General features: G+C 27.6%; 4 protein-coding genes across 4 annotated transcripts; 3 read left to right on the top strand and 1 right to left on the bottom strand.

Annotated features, from left to right (window-relative positions):
* Positions 1 to 3,308: 3,308 nt before the first annotated feature.
* On the top strand, positions 3,309 to 4,442 carry OCT59_007970 (uncharacterized protein; the record flags this gene model as incomplete). The annotated part of the gene is made up of 2 exons (XM_025324942.1): positions 3,309 to 3,585; positions 3,646 to 4,442. The coding sequence occupies 2 exons, from the start codon at positions 3,309 to 3,311 to the stop codon at positions 4,440 to 4,442; spliced, it is 1,074 nt and encodes a 357-aa protein (XP_025183563.1).
* Positions 4,443 to 14,006: 9,564 nt separating this feature from the next.
* OCT59_007969 (pyruvate transporter mpc1) lies at positions 14,007 to 15,180 on the top strand. Its single transcript, XM_066142152.1, has 6 exons — positions 14,007 to 14,166; positions 14,251 to 14,254; positions 14,360 to 14,375; positions 14,443 to 14,523; positions 14,643 to 14,778; positions 14,862 to 15,180. Exons 1-6 carry the CDS (start codon positions 14,099 to 14,101, stop codon positions 14,932 to 14,934), a joined length of 378 nt encoding a protein of 125 aa, XP_065999059.1. The 5' UTR covers positions 14,007 to 14,098; the 3' UTR covers positions 14,935 to 15,180.
* Positions 15,181 to 16,867: 1,687 nt separating this feature from the next.
* Positions 16,868 to 17,516, bottom strand: OCT59_007968 (uncharacterized protein; the record flags this gene model as incomplete). Its single annotated transcript, XM_066142151.1, has 3 exons — positions 16,868 to 16,965; positions 17,080 to 17,147; positions 17,428 to 17,516. The coding sequence occupies 3 exons, from the start codon at positions 17,514 to 17,516 to the stop codon at positions 16,868 to 16,870; spliced, it is 255 nt and encodes an 84-aa protein (XP_065999058.1).
* Positions 17,517 to 20,986: 3,470 nt separating this feature from the next.
* On the top strand, positions 20,987 to 26,726 carry OCT59_007967 (uncharacterized protein; the record flags this gene model as incomplete). The annotated part of the gene is made up of 14 exons (XM_066142150.1): positions 20,987 to 21,334; positions 21,430 to 21,435; positions 21,718 to 21,870; positions 21,936 to 21,993; positions 22,824 to 22,948; positions 23,026 to 23,185; positions 23,384 to 23,502; positions 23,574 to 24,002; positions 24,079 to 24,208; positions 24,509 to 24,567; positions 24,633 to 25,130; positions 25,214 to 25,385; positions 25,554 to 25,711; positions 25,785 to 26,726. 14 exons carry the CDS (start codon positions 20,987 to 20,989, stop codon positions 26,724 to 26,726), a joined length of 3,357 nt encoding a protein of 1,118 aa, XP_065999057.1.
* Positions 26,727 to 26,788: the final 62 nt, after the last annotated feature.

Raw genomic sequence — 26,788 nt, 5'->3', positions numbered from 1 at the left:
TGCGTAACCTACTTTATTAAGTAAGTGCATGAATTTTCTTATAAAATTTTTTTTTTTTTGAAACCAATTATATTCATTCATTTGTTATTATTTACGGAGTCAGAGGTTATAACAATATTTGATTATATTAGTATATATATTGACCTGAATGATAACTTGTACTACTTGAACAATTTTTAGATTAATCACGAATCATAAAAAGAAAATGATTCAAAGAATCATTGAATAAAATAATAAGACAAAAAGAAATCTTTTGCTTAAGCTGTTTTGGTAATTAATTATCCAATATTCAATTTACATATATGTAAAACCCCTGAATTTGAACAACCCCTTTTTTTCAAGAAAATTTATTAGAAATCTTAAATTCTAAAATTATCTTACAAACAAGTAAAAGTATAATCATTTGTAAACATAAGCATGAACTCAAAATATTCAATTTTTTGTTTCTGAGACTTCAAACTACTATTATTAATTTCACATCTCCGTCAAACAAACCCCGAGCAAGTGATCAGCAAAGACAATATTATTGTCGATCAACTCATTTATCCATGGAGTTTTTTATCAACCGCCAAATGATCATTTTATTATATTGACATTAAATATAAAGAAATTTTATTTATAATTACTAGGTATTACACGAATTTACATTGACTTCAACCAAAATGAATATGACAAAATAATGGTAATCGAATTTATCAAGTGGTTTATGAGATAGTCTCTCTCTCTTAAATTACAAATTTTAAATATAGCATTGAAATAAACTGAATATTTGGAAATGAGCAGTGCTGTAAATCTAATATTAATTCATTATTACTAAATTTACTAGATAGAAAATTAAGATCGATTACCTTATTTTTTTGGGATTACTTCATTTTTAAATATATTAATTTTCAATTTTTTTTATCTGTTGCATTTATTTTTTCTATCAACTGAACTCTATTAAGCGTCCAAATGAATTATTTACTTTGATCAAGATCTTTAAAATTGGAAAATAAATTAGAGTATTATAATAATGATAACTTTATCGTTAAATATAATTGGAGGAAAATAATTTATACTTTCCCGTTATAGAAATAACTCTATGTTAAATCAAGTCTTCTGGTTGGATTCCGCTATATAATGATCGTGCTGATCATGATTTGCAATAGGTACATTTCATTCGAAATTCATTTCACCGAAATCAATTTCGCCGAAGCCATTTTGCCGAAAGGAGGTTCACCGAAGGGACATTTCACTGGATGGAAATTTTATCAAGTGGACATTGAATCCTTTCCCTAAATCATCCATTTCGCTGAAATATACTTTGCCGAATCCCATTTCCCTGAAGCTATTCTGCTTAAATGGACATGCTGTTGAAAATAGTCATGGTGAGTGTGAAATTTTAATTTCTTTTTTTATATTAATTTTCGAATTATCTATACATTTTTTCATAAAAAAAATTCCAATTAGCCAGGACGGATATAACCGATTTATCATATTAAGAGAAATTTGTGTAACTATAATCAAGTTACTTTAACCGTTAACTATACAAATTTTTTGTCATGTGCTTTACTAGTTTTAACATTAATTTTCTCTTTGCATATAAATGAAATTTAGGGTTCCGTCCAAAATCCCGAAACTCAAAATCCCGAAATTCAAAATCCTGACGCGTCAAAATCCCGAAAATATATTTTTATTGTACTGTATATATTAGATTTAAATTAATTAGATGTACAAATATAGATTAGGGGATGGAAAGATGGCATAATCGGCATATATATAGCAGAGTAGTCGGAAATTTTAACAAGAATTTTTGTTAAAGTCTTGATTAGTAGGATTAAATTACTAGTATTACAGAGCGACTTTCGGGCAGCATTAAAGCTTAATGTGGGCCAATTATTCTGGATTTTGTACCTGTCGGGATTTTGGCCATTTGGGATGTCGTACCATACCCGTTTGTTTAACAATTAAGAACTATCAAAATAATTAAAACTATAATAAATTATACAAATAAAATAATGAAAAAGGATTTTTTTAGAGTAATCTTAATGCTCACCAGAGGTAAAATTCACCTGGAGTAATATTTTACTATATCACGTGATTTATATTAAAATTTAAAATTTTTTTCGTTTCTGAAAAATTTTCATGGCATTGTGAAACTCTTTCCCCTTTTTTTACATTTTGTTAATTTTCCGCAGTTATTTTTGCGCTAGTTAGTTTTTTTTCAGTTTCGACTTGAAACGCTAAAGGGGAAGAGGCCCAAGAGGGCGCCTCTGGTTGTATACGAGGTTTTTAGTTAGTATTTTACCTACACCCAAAGGAATATGACTTCTTCAAATCCTATAGTAATAGACTGGTCTTCATCATCACACTCGTTTATTCGCATAGATGACCCTTCATTTTCACAACATATTTCATATTATCCAATTCCGGATATTGATTCTCAAGCTTTTCCGAATAATAATCAGGAGGACTATCCAATAAAAGATTTTTCTTCTATATCTCCCATTTCTTTAACGACGACTCCACCTAATGTCGATAATTCTTTTCTCATTTCTTTCAAGAAATTTCACGTGACCAAAATACACAAAGCCGGTTATAACAAGATTTACGAATTTAGACGTTCAAAAAGTTTCTTTTTTGAGATTGTTGATCACCATCTGGACACCAATCAACTTCATTTACGGATACACACAAATGATTATCTCATGTCAACTATTCCTATTAAGTATCATTCCACAAGTGCACTACCAAACGCCAAATATCAAATTAGCAAAGGTCTTCAGCATTTTTTTTCCTCACAAAAAGTTATTCCACGTCGTATTCAAAAAAAATATTTTGATATGATACGCAATAAATTATTAGATAGAATCATGTTTATCAAGTCACGTGAGAGTAAAATCAACAATAAGAATACAACAACGAAAACTTTTTTTAATTTCTCGTACAAAAGATATAGATTTCATTTTGGTATCTTTATCCCTTACGACTATAAGATTGAGGCAAAAGGTTTATCTATTCCACCTCGACTTTGTGAGGTCCCTTGTCCTATAGTAATGTCTAATAATAGATATGGATGTGGCTTACATTTTTTTCACAAATACCCAGCTGCAATAGCTTTTGTACGAAACGAACATGGTGATTTTACATTTAAAAATCAACATCAAGATAAACAGTTCCACGCTAATTTGACATTTGACCGATGAATAAAAAAAGAATCGAAATCGATATTCTCTTCAAGAACGGGCATCTCTTATAACTCAAGATATATTGTCTGCAATTCAAATCGTAAATTCAGCCCTGGCCGTACTCACATTTATCACAAACTTATGAATAACTTCCAACTAACCCCAAGTCCTAATCGGAGGACAGCTAAAAAGCAGCAAATTAGATTCGAACGATCTTGTCGTCGTATCTTATCACAAGAAGTTACTAAACCAGACGCTGTTTCCAGTACATCAACGAAACTGGCCGCGGCTAAAAAAGGACGCTTCCTCTTTTTACCATCTCAAAAATTTACGACTCCTCTCAAACACTTACGTTATAAGAAGACTGTTGATACCCCTAAACAAAAGGATTATAATTTCACTATTCCACATTATTTCGGTATTAATACGAATACGCCTAACTGATCAAGGGCTACAAATAATATTTCTTCTGCTATAGCTATGACTTCACCTTCGGTGCCTATTGGTGAAATATTATATACAGTTTCTCCTTATAATCCTATTCCGGACATGTTTATTCCTATCAAATATCGCGATATCATACCGCCTGATCCTATTTATGATAATTTTGGTTCCTTTATTGCCCCTGGGTCTAGGGAATGGTTTACTTATATGTATCAATTGGATTTAGATACCCGTGATGAACGCCTTAGCAAAGCAGATGATGCTAAATTTATTGCTAGAATTGATGAACTTACTGCTGATGGTGACGCTTCTAGAGCTCATTATCAACAGTATCTAGAAGAACGTTCAAAGGAAATAACCGAACTTATAATACAAGAAGATATTAGAATTCATGATTTAGCCATATATCACGGTACTAGTTCTAAACACGTCAAATATCGACAACGTCAGGCGAGTGATTTAACCAGGTGGAGCAATTCCTATCATAATTGTATGATGAATCCCCAACGTCCTACCTCTTCCAACAAAAAGAAAAAGAAAAAGAAGAAACTCTTACAATCGGAAATGGATTCTTTTCTCATTAACTACCCTAACGTGTCATCTCCTCTTAGTTTAAAGTGTGACACCACACGATCAGTGTTTGATTATAAGGATAATATACTCCCTACCGAGCCATACACATCGGACGACACCAAAGAACTTGAATACCATCCTTCGAAACGTAATGATCGCACTTTTGATAATAACTCGAGTTCCTACAACATACCTAAACGCTCTCGCCTAGATACTCCTCTAGCTCTCGATTCCGAGCAGGCGGGGTCGTTCAAATAATTTTATTAGTTTTCTTATATTTAAAACTTTAGATTAGTGTTTCGTTATTTTGGAATCATTTTTATATATAGACGTTGTCTATTTCTTATTTCTTTTCTTTTTTTTAAACTTACAATGATAGTATATACAATAAGAATAGTGTTTACCATTCCACCTATGACAGTATTTACAGGTGGTGGCTTAGGCCAAAAGAAAAATACGGATCAACTAACTTTTCTTTTTTTAGATTAGCTTTTTCAATTGTTCCCATTTGATTTTTTAGCGTAGTCCTACTTTATCAAATAGTACAGATCGAAGAGTGGGGTCCCATAGGGGACGATGAACAAAGGTCTATACACATATATTAGTTTTAAGTATTTTTGAACTCTTTCTTCTTCTATTTGTAATAGCCTGGGTTTTAACACTCTTTTAGTAATAAAATAAATAAATAAATAAATTTTCATGGCATTGTATAATAAAAAATATAATAAAAGTACAATATAAATGAATAAAAACGTGTATAATTTTCTCCTCATTTTATTATAATTATTGAGTAAAAAATGATCAAGTTTTATTAGAAGTAATGAATTACAAGAAAAACGTGCGGAAACACTTCATTTTTTCCCAAACATCCCACCAGGTCTAATAGTTGAAATAATATTTATACTAATTGATAATTTAATTGCTTAATTAGAGCGAACGCGAAATCGTACAATGTTGCAATGCATTCTATTAGGGGTTAAAAAAGCTATATAAAGAACCGTTGTACTAATCAAATACTCCAACAAACCTATATATGCACTACATTTTATAGTAACTTCGCATTTACTCTCTTACGTTTGGACATTTCCGGTTTTTTGCATACCAAACATCTTCGTTGTGATTTTGATGTTACTCCACTATCACCAGTTTCTTGTATGTTAACGTGGATTTGGAAGTATTTTTGAATAACATACTAACTTAGAAATTCTTTTCTTCTTGAATTTTTAATTTTTATTATTGATTTTCATTTCGTCTTTTGAACTTGGGAAAACATATTTTTATTTACTAATAAATAAATATCCTTTCAAAGAGGGAGAAGAATAAGATATCTAGTTAAAAAGTTCGTAAATCTTTTTTTTTTTTCAACAAACCAAATTCTGCATACCAGCCGGTTGCAGTGATATAATAAATCATGCACGTAAAGGTGCGGGTTGGTCCATACACTACCATTTTTGGTGAATGACAATTCGGCGAAAGAGTCCTTCAGCAAATGTCCGGACATTCAACGAAATGGCTATTCGGTAAAATGACACTTCAGAGAAATTTCACTTCAGCAATGCAAAATGGCTTTGGTGAAATGGGTTTCAGCGAAGTAGACTTCGATGAAAGTTTCGGATACCCAATAAGTCAATCAAGTCATGGCTGCTGAAAGTCATCATTAAATCTGAATATTTCTCCATGAGAACCCTTTTTTCCATTTTGTTACTCAACAAATTCTTGACAATTACGGGACATTATTTATATAGAAATCTTATTGTAATTTTTTTCTTATACTCGGAAAAGTTCTATAAATGATATTATTAACAGATCGGGAATCCGCAATGATTCCATAATATCTCGCAAATTGTTGATAATTTTAAGATGAAATTTTAATACATTATTTGTTCATTATTACAAATTTTGTATGTGTAAATTTTAAAATATTCTTTTTGATATTTTATGTTTCATATTAATTTTGAATTGATTTACGTGCACGTGCATCGATATCGATGGATTTAAAAATCTTTCGGAAATTATCATCGGCTCAAGCGGAAAGAACCAGAATTATTCTCTAGATAAGAAACACGTTCTCGTCTTTTGTATGATATCTATTTAATCCATGCATATCTAATAATCTCATTATTATATAATTATGGTTGATAACTACAGTAGGACCCAGAAATATATATAAAAGAGTCAGGTTTGAGTTTGCGTATTTTGAACTAAAAAAATCATGAAAATCTTACCTTTTTTAGATAATTTTTGATAATTCCAGTCAGAATTTTATTTCCCATTATAGTAACCGACTGGCATTATCATAATTCCGGCCCTGAAAAAATGCGTACAGCTCATAGTAAAAAATTTTTTTCATCACCTGACCCCTATATATATATTTCTGGGTCCTACTACTTGAATATTTCACTTGATTTTCAATGCTTCAATTTTTCCTAGTCCAATTATCCCACTTAAAACATTCCGAAGTATAACTAAGACTATATATCTTAGGTTATACGGTTTGATATATTTTATTATATTCGGATGATGGTTATCGATCCCTAGAAATCAAAATCGAATTTTAGATTAAAACCTTTTTTAAAATTTTATTTCGGGTCAAATCCGGATAAAAACCGGATATCCGGAAAAATAAAATTATCCGACTATTTATTAGTAGCTCGTGACATTTTGTAGTACTACCTAATCACGTGATCTTATTGCTTGTTCCAATAAAACGATTGAAATATATGTAGTGCAACACATATCCCATTTGATTAATTAGCGTAGTCCTACTTTATCAAATAGAATTGATCGAAGGGTGAGGTTCCGTAGGGAATGAAGAACAAAGTTCTATACACACATATTAGGTTTAAGCTTTTTCTTTGAAATTTTTTCTTCTTTTATTTGTAATAGTCTGGGTTCTACCACTCTTTTAGTAATAAAATAAATAAAGTAGTGCAACACATATTTGGGACTTTTATAATCATATCACAACTGTGTGCACGCGATATTATATATATCAGATATATATATTTGAGAAGTTTTAATCATAAGGTGACATCGTGTATGCCTTTGAGTGGCTTTGACAATTCTGACATTCAACAAAAGTATTAAATTAAGTATGATATAATGATAGATTCTCTTACCGAGCGTAATTATAAGTCCCTATCAATCACGAGAAAAATTTAGTAATTGGTTAATCACGCGTATGACAATATCATCTAATCTAAAAGATTATCAGCCAAGAAAAAGCAATGAAAAAGGCTTTTTACAAGATATGATGTCAAGTTGACACGGATCGTACATGAAATTAATTTTACGCCAAATAAACAACTTTGACCATTTATAATCTTAAATAAAAAGCTGTAATTCTAGAAAATAGTCGGAGCTGGCTTTTCCAGCTTTAATTTAGAAAAAAAAAGAGTTCTTGTGCTTTTGTAATAGCGAACAAATGAATCTATTAATATTTATGGAAATAAAATATTAAATCAGCTTGGCGTTTTAGAAGGGTATTTTTTCTCATTGAACTTTTTCTAAAATGAATAAACAACTTTCATCTATTATTGAAATACGTACCGATTCATTAATAGATTGTTACATCATATAATTCTTTGTTTACCTAATATTGTTCTTTAAATATAGAACTCGTATTTAAGTCATTAACTTACCAATTAAAGAATTTAAGGTTTTGTCAAACTTATGCTAACCTGTAGTGAACGACTGAACGCATCCAATGAGGAATTATATCCGAGGATATGAGATCTTATCCATCAAAGAAATATTTCATAATAAAGTACGAATTATTGTTGTTGCACAAAAAAAGAAGAATTATGAAAACAAAGTCAATTTTTTTTTTCCAACGAATGATTAAATGATATAAAATAAACTTTAATTTAAAATAACAAAAGTGGGCGTAAAAAGATCAGCTTCCTGATTTCTCGTCTTTGATTTTATGTAATAATCTTCGAATCTCTTCTCGGAATCTCTTTTTCTTTGATTGATCAGATTATTTAGTAATAGAAGAATAATGGTTTACTTTTATGTTTAATAAAAGAATAAATAAAAAGAAAATCCAAATATATATGAATAATAAATCTAAATAAATAAATAAAATTTATTCAACTTAAATACGCTATAAGCTGATGATAGTATAATGAAATAATATAAATCAATAAGGAAATAATCAATAGAATATAATAAATAAGTATATTTTAAAGTACATATAATGAAATGGTCTGGGTCAATGCTTAAATATCAATTAAAATAATGTACGAATTAACCAGCTTTATCAATAGGTAACTAATTATTTACCTAGAAAGGAAAATTAATAAGGAAGTTACCTTATCCATTAATATATTAGCGTAGTTTGCCCGCCTCAGTTGATCACAAATACGTGACGTTACAACTTGATTTTTAAAGAAAAAAAGTTTTTTAGGAATTTTGAAAGTGTAGATCAAGAAGATTTTGATTTTTCTTTTTCAATATATATGGTCTATAAAAGCGCAAAATCTGTAGCAATATAAACTTATCGGGAATTGAAATAACCATTATTGTTTAGTTTAAACTTAAAATTCAATCAGAAAGTCTGCCTGCTTCAATTTTATTCGCGAAAAAAGAATTCGTCCATTTAATTCGAACTTTTATAAAAACAAATATAAATATTATCTGAAACAATTGGATATATTATACTTTGTGAATTACAATTTACTGAGTAGAAAGCTGTGAAAGGAGGATGAAAGAAAAACTTTTTAAACGCCAAAATAATTTTATTCATAAGTATGAATGGTTATAATGCTATTGCATATGATTCAGCCAAAACTAAAAAATAATTTTATGCAATACACTCATTCGTTATTAATCTGTAAAAATAAAAGGTCTTGTTTGTTTGCTTATTCACACAATGACAACAAAGTACTATGATAATGCTCTTTTTTGGTTATTTTCTATAATTCTATAATTGTATTAAAGTTTTATTACTAAGGCTTTATATTTATATAATGACTTGTTTGATTAACAAGTAAAAATAATATAACAAATATAAAAAATTTTTATAAATATCAAGTTAAGAACATCAGAGATCCTCGATTCCTTTTTTATACAATTAAGCATTTATAATTTTGTTCTTGAGAATTAATGAAAAATTACGCGTAAATACAATATTCTCTTCAGTCGGAAACGTTAAAGGTGTCAGAAGAGGTTTTGTCAAAACACATCCTTTTTTATTCAACATGGGAGGCCAACCGATATGACTGCATTATTTCTTCCGATTCATGAAAAATGAGAATGATTACAAGATTAATTAAATATTACTATCATATAACCGATAGTTTGAAACTGCAATCAGCTTTAAAGCGGGGAATTCACGAGGTATGAAAGAGAACAACGTGCGATTATAATATAAATGATTAAGTTTTCATTACAAAGTGAATTATATTATCTAGATATTCTATGGAAATCAGTCATTGAAATTTATGAATTTAACACAAAGATTAAGGTAATAAATAGGTTTATTTATTAGTACCTATTTTAGTTTCATGTCTCTCATTCTCATTAATAATTAATGTCATTTATTTTAGGGGCTATTTCTTTTGCATTTTCACTGGTATATTACTCTTTATTACATCTATTACTCCTCTCATCTTCCCTCTGTTTTCCTCTCTTTACTCTGATTTGATCATATTTTGGTTATATCTTTATGTAACAGATGTAGTAATAGATAGTTACGGATGTGTATATATGCGGGGGATAGATACTTTTATTGGTAAAGTTTTTGCTATTCATCTTAAAATTTTTTTCATGAATCAGAAATCTTTCTTTTACTTAGTCATTATCATAGTTTTTGTACTTTCTTTCATGTAATAATTGTGGGATAGAGAGAGGTAGATTTTGATTTCACTTCTTCTAATACTTTTAATGTTTCCGATTGAAAAGAATACTGAAATACATCGTAATTATAATTATTCTCAAGAATAAATTTTAATAATAAAGTTTAATTGTAATAAAAAGATGATGAAAATTGTAATTTTGAAATGTTATTCTGAAGAGATAAACAAAAAACGCATATTTATATTCGGAATGTTTTATTGAATAACACTATATTAATTATTACAAATCTGCCGCTCTGGCAGGTATATTTCATGTGTCGGTAAATATTAGGTAAAGTGGTGCATTGTTTTTTCGCGCCAAATCTCTTTCATTCCATTTCTTCTTTTTTTTATCCCGCATTTTCTTTTTTAAAAAAAGAAATTTCAAGTCATGGTATTAACAAAAAAGTACGCACGTTCTAGTAATGTTAATTAATAGTGGATGTTTTGTCGTATATTAAAAAGAAAGGATCTGCAATATAAAAATTATAGGCAAATTGGCTTAAAAAAAAAAAAAAAATTGAACATTTTTTTTTTTATAGTCTCACATTTGCGAAAATAGTATGAATGAAAGAATTGAAGTCAATAAAATTTACTAATAAAGATTTATAAAAGAAATTTTTTTTTTTCTTGCACGAATAATTGGATTAATACATTATCAACTTTTTAACAATTAACCTGCATACTATATAGAGTTTCAATAAACATATGTAAGGGTCCATAATAACGCCTACTTAAAAGTTCCATGTGAAGATCTAATTTTTTTTTCAATAAAAAAATAAAAAAAAAAATAATTGGATGCTTCAAATTTAGTCTTCTTTTCAATAGAACTATAAAGCAGTGCTGAAACATTATTTATGCTCCGGACTGGGAATTTTTGCAGTACTGTAATTGTCTGGGTTACTTCAAGTTTTCGTTGCATGAGATATAGATCCCGCCATTAAGATAGTGAAATGAAACAATACATTTTCAATAAAGAAACAAACCCCGACTCGTCTGTAATTATTATATGAGCATTGATGTAAAAAAAAAAAAAGAAAAAAAAAAGAAAAAAATTTTATAATCTAATTTTCATGGGTTACTGATTCATTAAAAGTTCATTCAAATAATAATTTGAATAACAAATCGTTTTCATATCTGCCTCGGGCCGGGCCCGAATATATAAAATGTAAAATAAAATAAGATCGACAACAATTCAATTTTTTTTTTTTTGCATTATTTTTTTTTTAAAAAAAAAAAAAATAATGATCGTAACGTAAGCCAAATTAGTAATTAACAAAGAAAATAATTTCTTGCCGTAATAGAATGGTTTATTTGCGTAATAAAGAAGATTTATTTTTGAATTAATATCAATTAATTAAACGAACTTTTTGACGTCAATTAAATTAATTCATGAATTAAGAGAGAAATTAAAAATATATTCCAATAATGAAACCAATAACAGATTCTAAATGAATGAATATTAAATTACTAATTTCTGCGTAAGTACGAAATTGTTATTGAGCAACTATACGATTAATGGCATTTAATTTAAATGTCAGTTATTAATTATTAACTAATTTGGCGATAGACCACAGAAATATTAAAAAAACGAGGTGCAATTAGATGATATCTTTAAGATTTAAAAACAGATTTAGGAAATTACAACGATTACAGCTATTTTGACAAGTTTTTGAAGTTTGTAAACTTGGCTGACTTCATAAGCATAATCATATGAAATCAAATGCTCATAGTATTTTACAAAAAACCTGTTTTGAGTGAATGATACCCGAGGGGTATTTTGTGCGACAAAGAGATATTGTGCATGGTTAATTATGTCGCTAGAATTACAACATTTTAAGAATCTATAGACAATTAAATTGTATCTGGGTATTTGATATATTACACAGAAATTAGCTGACGACTTTGACCTCTCTTATTTGGATATATAGTAATCATAATTTTCTGTATTAAATAACAAGTCTGCAGGTAGAATTCACAAAATAAAAGTCTATAAATAAGACAACTAGTCAGAAAGTTTAAGATAATGGTTCGACTGAAGCTATAGTACCGCAATTCGACAAATGTTTAAATTTGAAATTGACTGAAATTTAATTCTAACCGGAATCAAAATAATCACGTGCAATGCATGATTATAGTTAAAGTCCATAATTTTTGCGTTTATGTCTTTGTTGTTCAAGAGTACATATAATATCCGTTGCTTTTTATATACCTCACGGCTCACGATATTTTGTTATTTCGATACATAACTCCAATTGATGATAATCAGATGCTGCATGTGTTTGTTGATATTTTCCATCCCACCCAAGTAATTAAAAGAAGAAACTCTCTCTTTTATTTGTTGTTGGTAAAAGATGATATACAAAGATCATTGGAAAAAAAATACGAACGTTCTGAATCGCAGTCACAGGTTTTCAGTCGTGTTAACTGAGGTTAGTATATTTAATAATTACAATATAATTATATATAGTTAGTAGGTAGTTAGCTTTTTGAGCGTAATTTAATTAATTTATTAGTTCGTAGAGTGTGATTATTCGACATCACGAGTCGCCAAGATTATTCTAAACATCGAGACGCCCATATGATAGATATTCAGCCATATAGCATTTTACCGCAAACACGCTCTGCAGATTTACCTTTGGTTATCAAAGATATCACCTCTATACAAACAGTTTCCAGGATCCATCTCTATATGATTGAAGTTATTAAGGACAAACAGTGACATCAGAACATTTGTTTAATTAATATTCGTTAATGCTACAAGAAGATAAATTTTAAAATATTAAAATACTTAGTTGTTCAGGATTTGTTTGAGATGAGTTTGACTCTCCGGTATATAACCAATAGGTTAGTAAAAGTAGTTATTTTGTTTATTTTTTTTATGAAACTAATATAATTTTTCTAAATCAGAATTATACATTTTTAAGTGTTTTGAGAATTATGAAAGTAGTAAACAGTTGTATATGATCGGTCTTAAAGAGACACATAAAAGTTATATTAGGTACAAGGCAGTAAATTCTCAGCATAAATTAATTTATTTTTTTCTATTTGGGTGAGTAGGTTTCAGTTGGAGAGAATATGAATGTTGAATTTTATTACATTTTACGATTTCTGAAAAAAATGAGAAGCGTATTATTTACTTCATTAATTCGTTATGTAAAAAAATGCAGTAAATATAGTAAAAATTTACTTTATAGGTATGTCATAATGCTCAACAATTTTTCTTGTTTTAACTAAATATAATACTATATTATAAACGAAAAATCTATAATATTTAATGCAAGACGAGGAATCAGCGCCAGGGACAACTTTATGTTTCACATATATTTTTTTTATTTTTAATTCACAAAATGAATCGAGTTTCACCACATACTAGAACCGAAAGTAGTTTGCTAAACTGATAACCAAAACACGACTGTTCCTTGCGGAAACAGGGTGTTGCCACCTTGATTGGAAAAATAAAGAAGAACAGGGGGGAGATGAACTACCTCCTGGACAGATTATGTTTCACATATATTGAATGAAAAGGGGCGAAAGTTTACTTTATTAAAATCACGTGATATAAAGTAATAATAAGAAAAAATAGTGCATACAGAAGGGCTGCTAAAATTATTTTCACCAGCTTTAAATACTGTAAGCCAGCCTTTTTTTTTGGCTAGTACTCATAATGGTCATATAGAAAATACTATTTCAAGGTTTAACATTACAATTTTAGATTTAACGGTTTAAGATTATTGTACGACTCTATTTACTTTAGATCCGTAAGTTACTAACCCGTTAAAGTTCGTTAATAGCCTAATGTTTATGTCATATGGGTAATGATCTTCTATTATAATTAAGATTAATACGCCACAAATGTTTGTCTCTTGGCAGTTGGCAGTTATCTGCAGTTGATCCACTTTATTTAGATCGGATCACCTGATGTACAAATTTTTTTTTTTTTGTTATATAAACGCTTTTAATTTTTATCCCGATATATTTTTTGGTACTAGTCTTTTAGTTCGCATATATTATTTTATAGAAATAATTACTTTAGTTTAATTAACTTGTAATAATATTACATTAAATACGTTAAATATGACTTCTTATGTTGGTTTCGTCTTTCAAAAAATCAAAAGTAAGGAGTTCCGGGATTATCTCATGAGGTAATGGTCCAATAATTATTTTAAAAATTGTATGAATAAAATTTATATTTGTATTGATTTTAATTTTTTTTTTATTTTTTTTAGCACGGTAATTATTTATACATTTTAATATTGAAGTGCGATCGTGATGTTTAATTATTATTATGACTCTATGACTAACTTTCAATTATGTTCTTTAATTCAATTAATGAAGCATTTCTGGGGACCGGGTATGTCTTTATGTTTTCAAATTTCATTTAATATATTTTTCACTGATCGTACTGAAATTTTGAATAGTTGCGAACTGGGGACTTCCTTTAGCTGCTATAGCTGATTCTCGAAAAGATCCTGAAATTATATCACCAAAAATGACAATCGGTACTTATAATTGAAGTTTATTTATTTATTTATTTATTTGTGATCATTATCATCATCGTTCGATTTACTAATTTTAATTGTTTATTTTTATTTTTATTTTATTTTTATTTTTCTTAAAGCTATGCTTATATATTCCGCTACATTTATGCGTTTCGCTGTTAAAGTAAGACCTGCTAACCCATTACTGTTTGCATGTCATTTCACAAATGAAGGTGCACAATTATTACAAGGGTATCGTTATTTAGATTATTATCAGTACGTAATTATAATTTCAATCGTTTTATTTTGTATTTTATTTTTTATATTGAAATGATGCTAATATATAATTTTCTAATTAGTTTTGGAGGGAAAGAAAAAAAATTAAAACAATTAGAAGAAAGTAAAAAAGCACCATCACCTGTTACTTTATAAAAATCATAGAACTATGGTTTTGAATTTTTTTTTAAAGAAGGGCATGTTTTTATTAGTGGCGTGAACGAATTTTTTTTAATAATAATAAATCTGATGAATAAGGAAGTAGTATTAATGTTTATTAATTTTATTAATGTTTTGAATCAATCAAATTGATTTAAAATGTAATTTATATTTATATTTATTATAAATTACTTTTTTTTTTTTACTGAACGGATTTAATAAAAATTATATTTACAAGTATTTAATAATTTTTCATATTCCATATCGTCTAGTAGTTATATATATATTTTTGAAATCACATGAAAGTCTGCAAACAATGGTTGGGAGCTGAAATGTTAAAATCTTCAATTGTTTAGCGCAATGTACTGTACTGAGTTTGAAAGAATAACTAGCGATTGATCTTGATCATGTGAAATATTACTCATTGTATAGTGAAACACTGCTGATTCTTTGATGACTAAAAAAATGGTAAAAAAACTATTGGTCTTATCTATGATTTAATAATGGTCTTGTCGCATTTGCATGTGAAAAAAAAAAATTGAAACAAATAGGGTATGCATCACATGATTCTTAATACTGATATGTCAATTCCGGCTAGCACTATACTACTTCGAATCCAGGTGCTAACAAAACTAAGTTGATTAAAGGTCGGAAGAGTTTTCATGCAATTAGTACTAATGTTAGTTTATTTTTTCTTCCCCTAATAATAATACTTTAAAGCTTGCCAGTATTCTTGGGTCGGTTTCGTTTAGGTTTAATGAATACTGTATAATCGAGTAGGTTGTACTGACGTCGATTCTGAAGCCAGGCGCATTACATAAGACTGATATAGCCTCTAATTAGATCTTCTTCCCTTATTTACTTAGTTTAGATGGTTATGTTAGTTGGGCTCTGATAATTTTTGTTTGCCGCAAATCACCGTAATATGTACTATCATTGACTTGAAAAACTAGACCGCTGATACATTTTTTAACCGTTTTTCTTTGAATTGAATTTTGGCCTGCATTGATTGTTATTTATGTTGCTTCTTCATACTAAACTTTTTAATACATCCAAGAGGTTCTAACACTTTCATCACTAAATCTCTTGCCGGCACGTCATATATCAATATTTCACGTGACTCAGAACAAAAATAATTTCGAATCCTGTAGAAATTCGACGATCTGTAAAATACCACGAATTTCAATGCGAACCAAATGTATAATTTATATCATCATTTAATGATAAAATATTAATATTTAAATATTTAATATCTAAAAAAGACGAGGAATTCCAACTTACTCTGTCTATATAAAAGTTATACGATTATTTTAGTCAATACTACAAAACTGTATCCTACTTTTTTATGTGGTTATATGATTTAGATCAATAAACACGTTAGAGCTCATAATTGACTTGCGATTGGCTCATATAACTTTATAGAAGCTTCAATAGATAAGCTTATTATATGAATTTTAATAGGTAATGAAAATAAAGTCGTGTCAATAACTCATTATTAAAAGAATTGTTATGGAAGACATTTGATAATTTGTAAAATTATGTTTTAACATTAATGGCGAATATAAAGGATATTTAGATTTAAAGAAATTTTCAACTTGTTGATCAATGGGGATTTTATTATTGTTATAAAAATTTCATATTTACACTTGGACTCAATAATTTAAACTTAAAACTGATTGATTATTAATGCGAATACCTATCCGGAATGAAAAATATTATACATGATGTTATTATACCTAAAAAAAGCAGATAATATTTTGACTGTAAATCCGTCTGTCCTGCTCCTTTATCCATCTGTCTAGCCAAATAATCTTTTTGTATTTTATTTTCTTCTCTCCTTCGTTTTTTCTAACTTCCTCAAAATAGTCTCTAACATGTTCTCAACAGCACTCTCTCATAGGGGGTAGTCCGCTTAGATTGTGAATATCAGTCAAAAGAATCTTATATTGCGTAAAGTGGTGTATCCATTCTCAATGGATGTAACAAAGACTCCTAAGGTATGTATGGTGACTATGGTCCTTGTTATACCTATGAAAATATAATTTAGTAATGAAAACACTACATTGAAATATTCAAAAGAGTTGGCTCCTTCAAATTCTCTGATTTCGTTTATTCCCACTTTTGCGGTGGTATAATTCTTACACTGAACCAAGAGGATATGTTCTTTTAATGGAGCAAAAATATCGATGCCATTATCTCCATACGAGCCCCTATAACAAGTAAAATAAAAATAAGTAAACATCATTACCATGAGGATGCAATAACCTGAGATCGGTTTCAAGTTACTACAAACCATACACCCTATTCACCACAACCATAAAAGCTTTCGAATAATAAGGCTAAGCAGAGAAGGACGTTCACTAAACTATTACCCGACAAATAATCTATAGGGCACGAAGCGCTTCCAGTTCTCTGCCGCCTTATTACCTAGTGGCAGCGTAACTTCAGGTATATATGACTATCAATCTTAAGAGATATAATATAACTCACCTAGTACGAGAAACACATAATTTCATTGATTTTAATTTATTATAAACGCAACTTTCGAACTGAGAACTGTTTTCTACTGAAGAGGCCATTGTTAATAAGTGAAAGCGAATATAAAAAAGTGAGTCTTTAAACATAATACACAAAAACGCGACACAAAACATATTTACTTTTATTCTGAGTTTGAAAGCAGAAGCGTATTTTGCCCTCATGAGTCATGACTATGTACTTATGTGTTTGAAGTTTGATTTTATACTTAAATAAACTATAAATAGCTCGTGACTGATTTAATAGTGTGATCGTGAGAGTCTATATAGTAAAACACTTATCTTTAGGCAATAGCGTGCTGTTTTCGATTGAGGCCATTTGATCATCGGTCAGATTGTGCCACTTCATACTATACAATAAGTATATAGTAAATAATAATCCTAATTTTGCTTATTACCCTCACTTTTAATAAAAATTCTTATTAAAAATTATTTATATATTGAAATTTATATTAAAATAGAAAAATAATTTATAATTTAAATAAATTTTATTAAGAAACTATCCAAAAATGATCGTTTAAATTTTATAATAACAACGCATGTTACTAAAAAAAAAAAAATTATTATTTTGTTTTACGAGACATAACATTTCTTATTATATTCATAGGACGTTCGACCGGTATGTAGCTTTGGGATTAATTCGAAATTAATTTTTTATTAAAATAACATAGGATGTAAAACGTGGATCAACATTTTCTTTACACCAAATTTAATTCATTTTGCAACAAACAAATTGGAATTTTTTTTTTTTAAAAAAAATAATTCCAAGTATTTATCTCCACTACAATAAATAAAGCACAAAAATATGAATGCATTATATCATTATTAATACGCAATAAATATACAATTACCGGTATCAAGCAACAAATTAAATGAAATACATACTAACGATAGCAAGATTAAGCATAAAAGGGAAAATTATCACCGAAATGTTTAATTAAACATTCAGCTTTGAATTTTAGTAAATTGCATAAATATCACAACATTGCATAACTCAAAAACTACAATTCCGAATCTGATAATGTAAGTTTTTACCTGATTCCGCGATGACTGAGCGCCCTGTATATTATGAAGTTTGTTGTAAAGATGGTCATCGGTCCTAAAAGACCGTGGTCCTACTGTCTTATACCTTAAAAAGACAGACCGGTCCGTCTTGGTGTAGGACTGCGGTCTTTCAGTCCTGTAAAAAGACCTTTGCAAATAAAAAATTTTAAAATCATTTATTATATGAAGACCTGGTCAGTCGGTCCTACTGCGCCACAAAAAAATGCAAGTCCGGTCCTACAAGCCCTGGGACCGTAGAACCGATGACCATCCTTAGTTTGTTGTAGTATCATCTTGGTGGTGATTGATTGGAATTGTGTAAAAAAGTTCGGTGATTTAATTCCATGATAATATAAAATTGTGATAAGATAAAAACTTTAACAGTTAAGAAAAAACTCAATAAATTCGCGTAAATAATAATTTAAACGAATGACAAGTAATTGCATTTATAGCAGCATGCATTTTACTCTGAAAAAAAAAACATGTAAATTTATTTAAGTCATATGCTGTGCGTTGCGCTGTTATTAAACATTCGAATATAACACTTTGTTAATTAATTTTGACAATATACAACGAATGTATTTATTCATTTACACTAATAAATAAAAAAGATAAATCTCTGATATTCAGTTCCAATGCATCCATAGTCAACTCATAGTCATACTACAATTTAATCTCATTATACTGTACATAATGAGGTTTATTTTATATTTTCAAACACATACACTTTAAATATTCATTTGTTTGTAAACACTACTCGTGTGCTATGCTAAAAAGAAGAGAGGTTGTCGACTTATTTAATTTTGTTTACGCAATCAAATATTTTCGACAATTCTTTTCGCATTATATATATACTGACTAACTGGCAATCATTTTATTATCGTAATTTATCAAATACATCCAGCGCTGAACTTTTTTTCTTCCTTGACTCATTAATAACTTTAATTTGAGAGTACCCTTCGGGAGTGATTTATAGAAAAAAATTAACGTTTCAGATAATTTTCACTTTTTAGTAACGATTATGTGAGATTGGACATTAACTGAATTATACAGGCGTCTATTTAAAATTATCTATTTATTATGAATTAGTAATTTTGCATATGAAAAAATTTCTTACAAATTATGGAATGTTTATAGATTTGACGTTTGATAAGTAATTTTTTTTTAAGGTTAACCAAATTTCATGGTTATACAGTACATTGGGATAATACCAGCATTAATTCCTGACCGGTATATTATCCAGTAAGGAATGATCTGCAGTTATAACTAGCGAGCTTTTTTAAAATTAATAGGTTATAACGAATTTTATAATTGAAAATTCGCTATAAAAAGGTTCTCTCTATGATTGGCATATTCTTAGTTATAACGAATTTAGAATTTTTTATATGGAACATAAAATTTGCTATAAAATGGGTGAACTGTACATGATTTTTTTTTTTTGACTCATCCTACGCATCTTTTGTAGTTTTCCCATTTGATATTTTCTCTAGGTCTTCGCTCATGTCATTGCAGAGTTACAGTCTGGCATATTCAACGGTTTAATTCATCACTTATATATGTTAAACTTTATTATACAAGGGACGTATTATGTAATTTAAGGATATAATTTATAATTGTTCTAAGAATACATGCGATTTGGTGCGATTTTAATTCCGGCTAGAATTCATAATTCCGGCAAAATATAATAAAATCAGTGTATGTAGATCAGTGTAACATTAAATATTAATGCTAAGCCACCCAAAAAAAAAATCGTTCGATCCTATATGAAAAATAACAAAATAATCAAAAATAAAAGTATTATAAAGTACCAATTCAACTATTTAGGCTTCTTTTAATATCCAACTTTATAAAAATACCTTTATAAGTAAAAACTAAGAAAGTTAGAACAAAATTTTCTTTAAAAAAAAAATCAAAAGAAATAAAAATGGATAAAATAACTAAAAAATAAAAGAAAAAACTCTGATTATAGCCATATTTTACTCATAATTATGACATACCTTAGTTAAATAGTTGTTACTTATGGTAGATGGGTTGGACCAGTTTTTATTTAAGTTTTTTTTCTTAATCTTAAAGCAGAATCTTATAATATAATTTTGCAATTTCGAAAGAAAATCGTCGACATATACATCTAGTTCAGTCGGATTAAAAATCATAGTAGGGGAAAACGCGTTTTTTTATTAAATTATTTTTGATTTGTGTAATTTTTTGATCCAATCAGTTACTGCTGATATTTCACCTGATATATACTGTAACTCGTGTATGCCGATCAGTTTAAAGAACTAATAACCGCCCACATGATTTACAACTTAATTTGGAAGATTTTTGATACATGTTGTCGCACAACGTATTCTTGGAAATGTTTTGCCGAATGTTGTACGTAATAGCTCCAAAAATGGTAAATTTGCCGAAAAAAGCATTATAATAATTAATTTGGGTTCATTAAATTAAATTTAAATGTTGCTTTTAATAAAATGTCATCAGAAAATAACCATGAGAAATGTAGTGAAAATTGTACAGATATTTGTAAAAGATACAAAACAAAAGAAAATATTGTAAGTTGGACCAGTGGAAATGAAGAAATCGACAAATTCGTTCGAAGTATAAACTTGAAAATTGATAAAAATTCACCTGATATAATATTTGAATGGATACCATATAATCAATTTAGTAACATGAAAGAAATATTTAAAGATACAATATATTTAGCAAAATGGAAGAATGGCCCATTATATATTTGTAATAATGAATTTATAAGGAAATCTGATACAATTGTTACTTTAAAATATTTGCCTTATTCACAAAATGAATTTCTAAATAAGGTATAAAATTTCCATTTAAAATGCATAATATGTTTTGTGTTAAAATAAAAATAATAATAATGATTATTTAATTTTTTTATGTTCAAATTTAAAAGGTTGAAGTATGTTTGAAAAATTTAAATAATGCTTATAAAATATATGGAATATCTCAAAATCCAGATACAAATAATTATATTATTGTTCTTGAGGATGAATACAAAAAATATTGTATAAATTGTGATAAAATATATACAAATTTATATTATAAATGGTGTAAACCATGTCAAATAAATTATTTTAAAAAAAGTAGTGGAAATGAAAATATTGATAATTTCATACAAAAAATGCAATTACAAATTATAAACCCGACTGATATAGTATTAGAATGGATACCATATGATCAGGTTTGTGAGATTAAAGAAATAGGAAATGGAGTATTTTCAGCAATATGGAAAGTTGGTCCATTATTCTGGAAAGACAAAGAATATATAAGAGAACCAAATAAGAAAGTTGCTTTTCGATATTTGGAAAATATAACTGAAGAATCTTTAATTGAGGTATGAAATTTCTTTCAAATTTAGATTTTTGTTAATATATAGTAATTTATTTTTATATTCAATAGTATAAAAAAGATTCATTGAAATTTGGCATTGAGACTTATGGAATATCTCAAGATCCAAGTATAGAGGCTTATATTATTATTCTTCAAGATAAATATTGTAAACAATGTGGTAATATATATACAGATAGTTACCATAAATGGTGCAAAGAATGCCAAATTAATCATTTTAAAGAAAATTTTGCAAATTGGACTAGTGAAAATAAAGATATTGATGAATTGATTCAAGAAAAGCAATTAAAAATTGATGAATATGATGACATAGTATTTGAATGGGTGCCTTACAATCACTTTAATAACATTAAAGAAATAGATAAAAGTGGTTTTGCTGTAGTATATTCAGCAAAATGGAGGAATGGTCCATTATGTTATAATGTTGACAGAATAAAATATACAAGGGATTTGAATAAAACAATTGCTTTAAAATGTTCTCATAATTCACAAAATACTAATAATAAATTCCTAGATGAGGTATGAAATTCATGATTTATGTATATCTTTATAATAATACATCAATTATTTATTTTTATTCATTTTAATAGGTTAAGAAATGTTTAAGTAATAATTTTAAAATGTATGGAATAACTCAAAATTCTAATACAAAAGATTATATGATAATTTTTCATAGTAAGTATTTTGAAAAAGGGTTTTGTGTAAAATGCAATAATAAATATACAAATTCTAATAATAAATGGTGTCAACAATGCCAAATAAAGTACTTAAAAGAAAATCTTAACTGGACCAGTGGAAATGAAATAGTTGATAATTTTATTCAAGAAATGCAATTAAAAATCAAATCTCCATCTGACAAAATATTTGAATGGATACCATACAATCAGTTTAATAATATTAAAGAAATTGATAATGACAGATTTTCTAAAATATATTCAGCTAAATGGAAGAATGGTTTATTATATTGGGATAATGGCAGTATGAAATATATAAGAAAATTAGGTATTAAAGTTACTTTAAAATCTTTTTATAATTTACAAAATGTTAATCAATTTCTAAATGAGGTATGATATTTCTCTAAAAATTAATTTAAATATTTTGTAACATAATAATGATTTTTTTTTCTAATGCATAATACTAGGTCAAAATATATTTAAAAGATGACATCAAAGATGCTATTACTAATATTACAATATATGGAATATCTCAAAATCTAATTAATGGAGAATATGTTATGGTTTTTCATAATGAATGTTGTGTAAAATGTGGCGAATTATATACAAACACAACTTATAATTGGTGTAAACCATGTCAAATAAAAAATTTAGAAGAAAATTTTACGAATTGGACCAGTGGAAATAAAGAAATTGATAAGTTTATTCAAAATGAGCAATCAAAAATTGGTGACTTGAATGATATGATATTTGAATGGATACCATACAACCAGTTTAATGATTTCATAAAAATAGATAATGATAAGTTTGTCACAATATATTCAGCAAAATGGAAGGATGGTCCATTATGTTGGAATAATAGAAAGTATATAAGAAAATTACATGCAACAATTGCCTTAAAATGTTTACATAATGCACAAAATATTAATCATGTTCTTAATGAGGTATAAATATTTCCATAAATTCAGTCAATGATTAACAATTATTGATAATTATTTTCTTACTTTATTTGTAGGTTAAACCTGATTTGGAAATACATGGAATATCTCAGAATCCTGATACAAAAAATTATATTATAGTCTTACAAAATGAATATTGTAAAAGATGTGACAAAATATATACGGATATACAGCATAAATGGTGCAAACCATGTCAAATAGAGTACTTAGTAAACCTTACAAATTGGACAAGTGGAAATGAAAAAATTGATAATTTTGTTAAAGAAATACAGTTAAAAATTAAGAAATTATCTGATATAATATTTGAATGGATACCATACAACCAGTTTAATAATTTCATAAAAATAGATGATGATGAGTGTGTCATAATATATTCAGCAAAGTGGAACGATGGTCCATTATATTGGAATACTAACAATAAGGAATATCTAAGAAAATCAGATACAAAAGTTACTTTAAAATATTCACAATTTATAATTGATGAGGTATGAAATTTTTTCAAAAATTAATATGGTTGTTTTATAATATAATAATATAATATTTTTTTTTAACAATTAATAGGTTGAAACATATTTAACAAATAATCATGATGATATTAATGATACATACATTGATACAATATATGGAATATCTCAAAATCCAGATACAAAAGAATATATTGTGGTTTTTCGTGAAGAATGTTGTGCAAAATGTAATAAAGTTTACATAAATACATGGAATAAATGGTGTGGAACGTGTCAAAAAAGTCGTTTAGAAAGAAACTTTGTAAATTGGACAAGTAATAATAAAAGTATTGATAATTTAATTCAAGAAATGCAATTAAAACTTGATGATCCATCTGATATAATATTTGAATGGATACCATACAATCAGTTTAGTGATATTAAAGAGATAAACAAGAGTAGCTTTGCCACAATATATACATCAATATGGAAGGATGGCCCATTTTACTGGAATAATATGATGTATAAAAGAGATTCAAATAAAACAGTTACTTTAAAATGCTTAAATGATTTACAGAACAATACTGGTGAATTTCTAAATAAAAAGGTAAATCTCTGAATTAATTTAATTGCTTTTATAATATTAGTAGTTAATTTTTTATGTTTTAATAGGTTAAAGAATATTCAATAAAAAGTCACTATTGTAATAATATATATGGAATATCTCGAAATGAAAAGTACAATGTTATAGTTCTTCAAGATAATTACTACAAAAATCATTGTTTAAAATGCGATGAAATATATACAAGCACTTATTATAAATGGTGTAAACCATGCCAAATGAAAAGTTTTACAAATTCTACAAGTAAAAATAAAGAAATTGATGATTATGTTCAGGAAATGCAATTAAGAATTAATAGTGATTCATGGGATGTTAATTCATGGGATAAAGTGTTTGAATGGATACCATACAATCAATTTCATAATATTAATAAAGTAGTAGATGAAGATGAATTTACTTTAGTATATTCAGCAAAATGGATAAATGGTCCATTATATTATAACATTAACCAAAACAAATATATGAGGAGTTCAGAAAAAACTGTTGCTTTAAAATGTTTAAAATGTTTAAATAATTCCCAAAATATCACTAATGAACTTATAGATAAGGTGTGAAATTTCTTCTGTTCTTCGGCTCTAACACTTCAATTAATATTTTTTCTTTAATGGTTTTTTTTTACATTACAAACTAGGTTAAAACATATTCATTTAATTTATATGGTATTCTTGAAATATATGGAATATCTCATAATCCTATTGCAAATGAATATGTAATGGTTCTTCACAATAAATATTTTGAAAAAGAGTTTGAAAAATATTGTGTAAAATGTGGAAATAATTATACAGATATACAATATAAGTGGTGTAAGCCATGTCAGTTAGATTCTTTAAAAAAAAATCCCACAAATTGGATTAGCAGAAATGAAAAAATTAATAATTTCATTCAAGAAATGGTATCAAAAATTAATGACTTACTTGATATAGTATTTGAGTGGATACCATATGATCAATTTGATAATGTTAATGAAATAGATAAAGGTGGTTTTGCTACAGTATATTCAGCAATATGGAAAAATGGTCCATCATTTTATAATCCTAATAAAAAGAAATATCTAAGACATTCAAATAAAACAGTTGCTTTAAAACGTTTATATAACTCACATGATATTACTAATGAATTTCTAAACGAGGTATGGATTACTTTTAAAATTTTAATTATTTTTTGATGATATACTGTAATAATTGTTTTTAATGATTTAATAGATCAAAGAATATTCAATAGATAGGCATAGTAATAATATCCTTAGAATCTATGGTTTATCTCAAGATCCAGTTACAAAAGAATATATTATTGTTCTTGAATATGCGGAAGGTGGAAATTTTAATAGTTGGGTAAATAAAAATGGCGAAAAATTTTCCTGGTTATTTAAAATAAATACATTACTTAATATTAGTAATGGTCTTAAAATGATTCATCAAAAACATATAGTTCATCGTGATCTTCATACAGGAAATATATTATTTTTTACAAAAAATATAAATATTTTTAGTAATAGCATAATATATATTTCTGACATGGGATTATGTGGTGAAGTTGGCAAAATAGACAAATCATGCATTTATGGAGTAATGCCTTATGTAGCTCCTGAAGTATTAAGAGGAAGGCCTTATACTCAAGCAGCAGATATATATAGTTTTGGTATGATTATGTATTTTGCAGCAACTGGAAGACAACCTTTTGCTGATTGTGCTCATGATGAGCTATTAGCACTAGATATATGTCAAGGAAGTAGACCTAAAATCGATGAGTTAGAAGCACCAAAATGTTACATTGATTTAATGAAAATATGTTGGGATCCAAATCCAAAAAATAGAAAAAAATCTGATGAAACGTATGAACAGATTTTAATGTTTCGTAAGTCATACAGAGGAGAAATTTTTGATACAGAAAAAGGAATTTCCAAGGAGCAATTTAATAAGTCATATAAAGGAGAAATTTTAGGTACAGACGATCATGATGAAATTGAAAAGCAATTTAAAAAAGCAGAAGAATACAGAAAAGATAATCTTTTATCTAATAAAAATAGTCGATCACATACTACTCATCCAAAGGCTGTTTATACATCTCGATTACTTAATTCTTTTACAAAAAATCTCCCAAAATATGAAGATACTGAATGTTTAGATTGTAAGATTGTAGTATAGAAAATTGTCGTTTATCGCTATAGCGACATATCGCTAGTCTATACAGATCATGTGATTTATCG

Source organism: Rhizophagus irregularis, chromosome 16 (genome assembly GCF_026210795.1).
Source record: "Rhizophagus irregularis chromosome 16, complete sequence".
Classification (NCBI taxonomy): domain Eukaryota; kingdom Fungi; phylum Glomeromycota; class Glomeromycetes; order Glomerales; family Glomeraceae; genus Rhizophagus; species Rhizophagus irregularis.
The sequence above is the reverse complement of the archived record's forward strand: the minus strand, read 5'-3'. Positions and strand labels throughout refer to the sequence as shown.